The sequence below is a fragment of the Heterodontus francisci genome, chromosome 22 (genome assembly GCF_036365525.1).
Source record: "Heterodontus francisci isolate sHetFra1 chromosome 22, sHetFra1.hap1, whole genome shotgun sequence".
In the NCBI taxonomy this organism is placed as follows: domain Eukaryota; kingdom Metazoa; phylum Chordata; class Chondrichthyes; order Heterodontiformes; family Heterodontidae; genus Heterodontus; species Heterodontus francisci.
In genome coordinates, this window is record NC_090392.1 from 66,013,989 (window position 1) to 66,022,830 (window position 8,842).

Below are 8,842 nucleotides of genomic sequence, written 5' to 3' on the forward strand. Positions count from 1 at the left end.
AATCAAGTTCCTTGCTAGCTTAGTTAATATTCATGCCAGGAGGTCCCATGCTTCATTTCTAGTCTCTGCAAAATAAGCTGATATCAGTCAGTGTTATAGCATTACAATTGGCCCATATGCCACTGATATTGGTACATAGGGAGGCTTCAGGAGGTGAAGAGCAGGTCACCAAAAAAGTATAAAGATTGGGAGGGAGCGGGTCTTGGTAGAAACACACAGAAATCTGGAGGAAATTGACCATGGTAAGCGCACAGAGAGATTGGGCAGGAGTGGCCACTTAAAGGAGTACATGCCTTTGAATAAACAGACTGGAATTGTACTCCGCCCCGCAGGAGCGGGCTGGGGCGGGGGTCCTAAAATTGAGTGGGAGGTGGGGGGATGACATTCCTGTCACCTTCTGCATCCATGGCAATTTTAAGAGGGGCAGCGATGGCGGGAAACAGCTCGCCCACTCCAGGCTAATTAAATCCCTTAAGTGGCCAATTAACTGTTACTTAAGGGCCTCCTCACGCTGCCGCTGGTATATTACCATCAGCGGGCGGGTGGCTCAAGACACCCAGGAGGCTGCTCAGTAAAACCTGGTGGACTCCTTGCAGGCTTGGTGGCGGGAGGGCGAGTGGGTGGGCACCCTGTGCCCCACGGAGGGCCATACATGGCCCAACCGCACACACTGCACTACATTCTCCCCCCTCAACTGACACCCCTTGCCTCGCCGGGGCCCAGCCGATTGTCCCCCGTGAGGCCCCATACACTTACTCTTTTTTTCCGGGGCTGGCGTCTCTCTTGCTCTTCTGGCTGGGTTCAGTCCCAACAGTGGCCACCCTGATTGGCTGGCAACTCTTGAAGGCGGTACATCCTGCCTCAGAGCGGTGGAAGTCCTGCTCGAGGCCAATTACGGGCCTGGGCCACATAAAATCATTGCATGGCTCCCAGGCCTGGCAGAGGCAGGCTCGCCCTGACATTTTGGCCGGTGGGCGGGGCCTCCTGTCCAACGTAAAATTTCAGCCATAATGGAGTCCCTAACTTGTGGCAGCTACCAAATTGTGGTCTCATTGGCATTGGCACAGGTCAAGTATAGATAGTCAAGTGGCTGGATGGAGATTGTGAAGTATTTGGTGAGAGGGCATCAAAGTCTATCTGGAGCTTTGAATGTTCAGAGGCCCAGATGTGTGCATCTTGCTGTTTGGGAGGAAACTGATTGAGAAACATTTATGGGTAAAATTTTGTTTTCCAAATATATGCATTATGCCAATTTGATTTTTTTGCAATATATAATAGATTAGTTTTCTATATGTTTTTGTTGAATATGATTGGGCAAAAAAAATGACAGACTGTAATAGGTTAGGATGTAAATAGGGAGAAAAATTCTGTGTAATATGATTGGTGAATAATAAAAGTAGAAAAATGCCCAATTATAAAAGGGTAAAACACATAGATATTTTAACAATTAATGAATGAGGAAGAAAACGGGCATGCTCTATGGTCAAGATGTATACAACAGTTACGACATAGATGGTAGACAGAAGATTGCATGTGCGCAATTACATATAATAAACACATCTCAGATATACTTTTAAGGGCATTAACTTTAGCAGTCACTGTACCCAGTTCATGTGCTACGGTGTAGGCTGCCTGAAGTCCATTATCCTCTATCACGGCACAGCTCCTACTTGTGTCACACATGGTTCCAATGTCTGCCACTCCAAGGGTATTACAGCTCTGCTGGCCACAGATATCCTGTGAGGAAGGAAATGAGACAACCTCTCAAATATTCTCACTCCAAAATGAAAATGGTCAAAAAGGCTATGATCATTTGACGTATTTGCAATACTACATGGAATATATTCATAATTTTCACATCTGCCTTATTTATTTCACAAAGGCATTAAACTCATATTTTAATTTTAACTAGTTACAACAGACTTGTGAAAAAATACAAGAACAACATTCCGATTCTCACAGAAGACTCACAGATCTATCAATGGATCGAATCAAATATTTTTGCATAAATACAACCCAAAAATGACAGGAAAAAATGTTTAATTAAAAAAAAAATTGCTGTACCAGCTGGAAGTATGTGTAACTCATTGACAAAGTGATAATTCAATTCAGCCAAAATGGAATAAACTCCATCTCTGGTGACACACTCAGTTATCCTTTCTTTCAAATCTGCATTTTTCATTGGTTGGCTTCTAGTCACAAATTGCTAGAAAATGTAGAATCATAGAATGGTTACAGCACAGAAGGAGGCCATTCAGCCCATCACATCTGTGCTGGCTCTCTGTAAGAGCATCTCCGCTAATCCCACTCCCCAACCTTTTCCCCATAGCCCTGCAAATTTTTTCTCTTCAAAAAATTATCCAGTTCCTTTTTGAAAGCCATGATTGAATCAACCACCACCACTTTCTCACTATTTGATTACAGAATAAAGTCTGCATACTTAAAAGTACAACATCAAAATAAATCCTACACTGGATAATTTTAACACAATTAACTTTCAAAATAGAGAACACAATGTAATAAACTAAACTTAATATTCTATATGGATGGATGAAAAAGGTGCTTATTTAAAATACAAATATGCTTAACTTCTACTGAATAGAACTGAAACTCGTAAAATGTTTTATTGAAATAAGTACTTTCCAGCTATTAAATACCTTTCTCTGGCCTCATATTTTAGTTTTTTGTCCTCTGATCAACATTAAACTATTAGATCAGTCACTGTAGTTTAATCCCACAAATTCTCCTAACATTTAGAAAATTGCTGCAGAAATTATTTTACTGCTTTGCATCTTGTGTTAAGAGTTTGGAATGAAGAGCCACTGTAATGGGATCATCTATTGGGAAAATAAAATCAGCAGTTAAAGGTTTTTGATTTTTTAAAAAATGTTTTCTTAATATTGGCACAACTAATTTTCTACTAGTTAATAAAAGACTATTTTGGTGCTGAAACAATGGCTTTTATGATACCTCATTGGTAGTGAAGCCCAGCACATGAGTATAAACGACAAGGCTGAAGCATTTGCAACCATCTTCAGCCAGGAGGTGCTGAGTGCATGATCTATCTCAGACTCCTCCTGAGGTCCTCACAATCACAGAAGCCACTCTTCAGCCAATTTGATTCACTCTATGTGACATTAAGAGACGGCTGTGAGCACTGGATATAGTTGGGATTTCACATTGGGCGGACAGGAGCCGGCCACTGACTGAAAAGTTGGTGGAACCCGCTTCCGCCTCAGCTGGGGATCCGACCCGCATTTTATGGGTCCCCAGGCTTTAACTGTTCCGAGGCGGGACTTCCAGCTGCTTGAGGGAGGAAGTCCCACCTCATTGAGCTGCCAGCCAAAATCATCAGACTGGGAGCGGTGGCCACTGCTGGGACTGCAGCCCAGCCAAAGACATGGAGACGGGAAGACGGGTAGGTTTTGGTTGCCTCACCGGGGCTAATTGGTTGGGCCCCAGCAAGGCAAAGGTGATTGGTTGGGGAGAATGGGGGCGTGTTGGTTGCTGGGGGTGGTTGGGGTAGCGGAGGCTGCCCTCCATTGGGCACCCTGTGCCCGATGAGCGGCCCCCCCCCTTGGGACGATTGCAGCCGGCTGTTTTTCACAGACGGCTTTTCTTGGCTCCAGGATGCCCGCTTGCCACGCATAAGGTCCGCGTGGAGGCAAGCGAAGGCCCTTAAATGGCCGTTAAGCGGCCACTTAAGGGCCTTGATTGGCCTGGGGCATGCGGGCCATTTTATGCCCCCCCCCCCACCCTACGTAAAGGGGGCGGAGGCGGGAGCAGGTCGGGAGAGCCTCCTGGAACCTCCCACTCCACTTTACGCCATCCCCCTGCCACCATCTGACTCATTGGGGTGCTGTAGAATTCCAGCCTACAACATCCCAGCTGCAATGCTGATGACGTGCTCCAGGATTAGCCACGCCTCTAGCCAAGCTATTCCAATAACACTGCAACCCTGGCATTTACCCGATTCCCCGTCCACAAAAAGCAGGACAAATTTAATTCGGTCAATTATCGCCCTGTCAATCATTAGCAAAGTGATGTTAGGAGCTATCAACAATGCCATCAAGGGGCACTTACTGACAAATAACCTGCTCACTAATGCTCAGTTTGGGTTCTGCCCAGACCACTCAACTCTTGATCTCATTGCAACCTTGGTCCAAACATGGACAAGGGACCTGAATTCCAGGTGAGGTAGGAGAGACTGCCCTTACTCCTGATTCCCTAAAGCCTGTCCACCATTAACCAGGCACAAGTCAGGTGTGTAATGGAATACTCTCCACTTGTCTGCTTGTGTGCAGCTCCAACAACACTCAAAAAGCGCAACACCATCCAGGGCAAAGAGCCCACTTGATTGGCAACTCAACCACCACTTTAAACATTCACTCCCTCCACCACTGGCACTCTTTTTTCGATAGCACCTTCCAAACCCATGACCTCTACCATCTAGAAGGATAAGGGTAGCAGGAGAACACCACCACCTGCAAGTTCCCCTCCAAGTCACACACCATCCTGACTTGGAACTTTATCACCATTCCTTCACTGTGGCTGGCTCAAAATCCTGGCACCCCCTTCCTAACAGCACTATGGGTGTACCTACCCCACATGTACTGCAGCGGTTCAAGAAGGCGGCTCACCATCATTTTCTCAAGGGCAATTAGGGATGGCCAATAAATGCTGGCTTAACCAGCAACGCCCACATCCCATGAATTTAAAAATCCATTAACATTATTACAAATATACGCCCAAGACTAATTGAATTATTGACTCAGTTCCACCATTTAGTGCAAGGTGTTCAGTTTAATATTTTTATAGAATACTCTGGTACTGAAAACAGAAGCACATCCTCCTTCTCAGAAACACTCATTTCAACTTTCCCCAAAGGATGTACTCCTAGATTGCAGTGCTTAAGGAGAAATATTTATATAAGCCTACTGATTGCAGTTTACAACATCTGTCATCACTCATGAGTGATCTGATTCTGAAACTTTTAATAAAGTTTCAAGACCAGGTGGAGATTTTCTGCATTGAAATCTTTACCTGTGCAGCAACCGTAACCCTGACTTAAGTAGCAAAAAGGGTAAGGGCGTGTGTCAATTCTAGGATTTCCGCAAGTACGGAAATAATCCACATCTCATGGCTAAGCGGTGATAAGATAATTATATCCAGACATCACGTGCTTGCCCTACCCCTGCAGTTATTAGCATCTCGTTGGCTGTAAGATTTTTATTTATAAACATGTTAAATTGTAACTTGGAAATAAATGGCATAGTTTTCTATTATATCACAATGATGCAAAATACCTCCACAGTTTCTGGCTAGGTCAGTGATGGTGCAGTCTGTAATGGCCCTTTCCCTTTCCCTTACCCTAAAACCGACGATAAAACCAAACCCCTATTGCACATTCCTTAGGGACGATTGCTGCTGAGCTGTAATTCACCTTCTGTGGGGTTTCCACTGAACCTGAGTGAATGGGGTGGGGGGAGTGTAAGTATGTGAGGTCGGACTGCACCATTACCTGCTGGTTTTACGTCCACGGATTGTTCTAACTATGCCCCACCCCTCATTGCCTCTGCCATTAGTACAGTGCAGAGAGTATCAGGAGCTGGCGGCCGATTGTGGAAGAAAACGTCTCGGTCACCAGGCACAAGTATTGTACAGGGCTAATCAGAGATCGCCATAAACAGCTCGTCAGGAGCAGGGCTGTGAATATTAACTTTCTTCTTGCTTCATCGTCCCAATGCAGACCACGACACCCGGCTGCTCACAGACTGGCTCTGCATGAGTCTACTTGACCACAACGCGCATACACACAAACATACAGAGACACAGAGACAGACACATACTCTCACCCTAGCTTCTATGGGCTTGATATCAGGGAGTTACAGCTGCCTGGGACAGGTGACATTATTACAGCTGTAATTTCGTCTCCAAATGACCTTTTGTTTTCGCCAGCTCCACACTAACAAGAGCAAGAGGCGGGGATTTGCAGTCTTTCCTGGAAGAATGCAGGTAAACCCCAAGCCAAAAGCAGCCTGCACTCAGCGGAGGACTGGAGGCATCTTTCAGTCACTGTGGGGAGCGGCCACTGACTGGAGCTGGGCTCAGGACCATTGCCCAGCTATCTGGGCAGCTTGCTCGCAGTCCCTGCTGTCAGTATGGAGAATCTAGCGATTGCTCTGGTGTAGATTCACAAAGACACGGTTTTGCCATTTCGCTGCCCACAAAGACCATTCTAAAGGAGAAACCAGTTCAAAATGTGTTTCCCCACAGTTCTTCCTCTGTGTCCTCCCCCCGTCTCCCCCCCCCCCTCCCCGACTTAAGCACGGATAATTCCTCCCCCTTCCCAATATTTTTTCTGCCCAGTTGTATCTCTGTCCCCAATGTCCTCTCAAACAGACAGGCGCCCTGTGTAGAAGCAAGCCGCCTGTTCAATGTCAGTGTCACTCTCCCCCGCCTGATAAACCTGACTTATCACATTCAATGGGAGTTGCTTTTACTGATATTTACCGGATTGATTCCAATTCAAGATGATTGCGCTGCGGACATTTTTTGAAACCTGTTTGTTAACCGGTCGATCCTATCAGTGATTCAGTGGAAGCTGCCTCGGCAGTGAAGTCTCTGCTCTTGGATCAGGCTCCATTGCATTCGCCACAACTGGCCGCCTTTACACTGCAACTTCAGGTGCAGTGGTTCAGGGGCACACAGGTCAACAGTGCTTCTTTCTCAGAATATGGAGTGCACTCAAGGTCCTGAGGATGTGTGCACCCCCCCCCCCCCCTTCCTCCTCGCCCCGCCACCTCAATCCCTCCTCCTCCTCCTACAAGAGTCGCTGTCACTCGGGTTTGAGTGGCCACTCTCAGTCTAGTGGAGGTGGTTTAAAATGAGAGAGTAGAGAGGGAGAAACTGGTAGGAGGGTGGGTAACTGGAGTGAGTGCAAGCAGATTGAATTGTGACTTTCAGAAGGGATCAAAGGGGTGGGATTTGAGGGGGGGGGGCGAGGAAGGGCTATGGGGCGAGAGCAAGGCAGTGGGATAAATTGGACAGCTCTTTCAAAGAGCTGGCAGAGGGAGGATGGGCCGAATGGCCAACTCCAGCTCCTTTAGGTACACACATTACCTGGCGGGTGAACAAGACGGCCGTGTCGAAGTGATCAGGGTGCCTGTCGCTCGGGTGGTTGTAATCCAGCTGCCAGTGTTTGAAGTTGCGCAGGGTGAGGCCGGCGTTGCTGGAGACTGAAGGCCCTTCGTCCCCGTCCTCCACCAGCAAGATCTTCACCACCACCACGTTGACCAGGTTCCTGATGCTGGGGTCCTTGTAGAGCCGGGAAACCACGGCCATCAGAGTGAGCAGGTAATGCTGCAGGCTGGCCCCATAGAACCTCACCATGGACTCATCAGCAACCAGCATGGTCTCAATGTAACGCGCCTCGGACACGAATCTCTTGGCCCGGGGCTGCAGGAGCTTCCCTCGGCTGCTGTTCCTCTTCCCCTGGCTCAGGATCTCCCTCCTGAGTTGCCAGAAATGGGGGTCGTCGGGCGCAGAAACGGCGCATCTCTCGCCCCCTGCCTGCGCCGCTCTGTTGCCGGGCCCCCTCTGGAGGAGGTGAGGGCGGATCGGGCTGTGTCCCGGGCTCACCGGCTCGATCAGATACTCCTCCCCGTCCGTGTAGAAAGCGCCCTGGATGCCCCGGCACAGGCTGAGGGCCACCATGGATGCGGGGCTGGAGTTCACTCTCCCCGAGTAGAAACACTTCCTCAGGTCGGGCTCACCCTGGGCTTTGCCCGCCCGGCTTTTCCCAACGTGTTGGACAGTGAAAGCCGGAGCCAAGAAGCTGGAATCGGGCTCCAGGCTCAGCAGGAACTCTTTGCCGAATGCCCTGAGCTGGTAGACGGGGAGATCCGAGCCCTCCTTCCCCAGGAGCCCCGCATTGCCATCCAACCTGACAGGAGTCACCTCCACCACACAGGGCTCCTGAGCCAGCACTGAAACTGTACTGAAGAACAAGAGAATTCCGCCTAACATCTCCAGCAATGTTTCACATTCAAACAGGAACAATTTGCTGTAATATTCTATCACTGCTCCTATCTGCTGCTGATAATTCAATTAGTTCTGCAGTAGCTGCTGTTAAAAAGCCTCCCTTATTTGCAGAAGACCTTTGCTTAGGATTCAATGTACTGGAGTGAGCGGGACCTCCCGTGGCTGCAGCACCAGTGAATCGTTGGAAAGCACCAGCTTTTTATACTCTTCTCAACAGCTTCCATTGACATAAGCGATTTTATTTTTACTCGGAGCTCCCCCCACCCTCTTTACTTTGATCACTTTCATAATCCTCCCCAAACTTGCTTTGACTTTGCTGCAAACTTTCCACCAATCAGCGGCCGCATCGCCACGCCCCCCCCCCCCCCCCACAATTTTTTGTCTCTCTTTTTAACCCTTGGCAGCTCAAGGGATCAGAACAGAAATGACTTGAGTTTTTTTTTCTTACCAGTTGTAGAACCGGCACTGAGTGAAATATAGCAGACAGCGTGCAAATATGAAGCAGCGAACGCTGCAAACGCTCATTCGGCCCATCGTGCCCGTGCTGGCTCTTAGAAAGAGCCCCAAGTCCCCCTGTTCCTTCCTCCATCTGTGGACGATTGGGGAAATCGATAACCTGTCAGGTATAATACTTCAGAATTAGAACTGCTTGGAATATTCGTCCGTATCTCTCACTCCGTGCAACATAATATCAACATCGATCTCTTTAATATGGTAATGAGAATAAAGTTCAGAACTCTTGTTGTCACCGAGAGAGTCAATGGGCTCCAGACTTTGAGCTGCGGTCACCTGTCACCTG

At 48.0% G+C, this 8,842-nt stretch overlaps 1 protein-coding gene across 1 annotated transcript in view; it reads right to left on the reverse strand.

The window, feature by feature from the left end:
* Window positions 1-8,323, reverse strand: part of LOC137381399 (A disintegrin and metalloproteinase with thrombospondin motifs 8-like) — a 30,301-nt gene extending 21,978 nt beyond the window's left edge. Inside the window, exons 1-2 of the mRNA XM_068053941.1 lie at window positions 7,123-8,323; window positions 1,605-1,737 (exon numbers count right to left, since the gene is read on the reverse strand). Of these exons, the coding sequence (XP_067910042.1) occupies window positions 1,605-1,737; window positions 7,123-8,028 (1,039 nt within the window). The 5' untranslated portion in view covers window positions 8,029-8,323. The remainder of the gene's footprint in view (window positions 1-1,604; window positions 1,738-7,122) is intronic.
* Window positions 8,324-8,842: the final 519 nt, after the last annotated feature.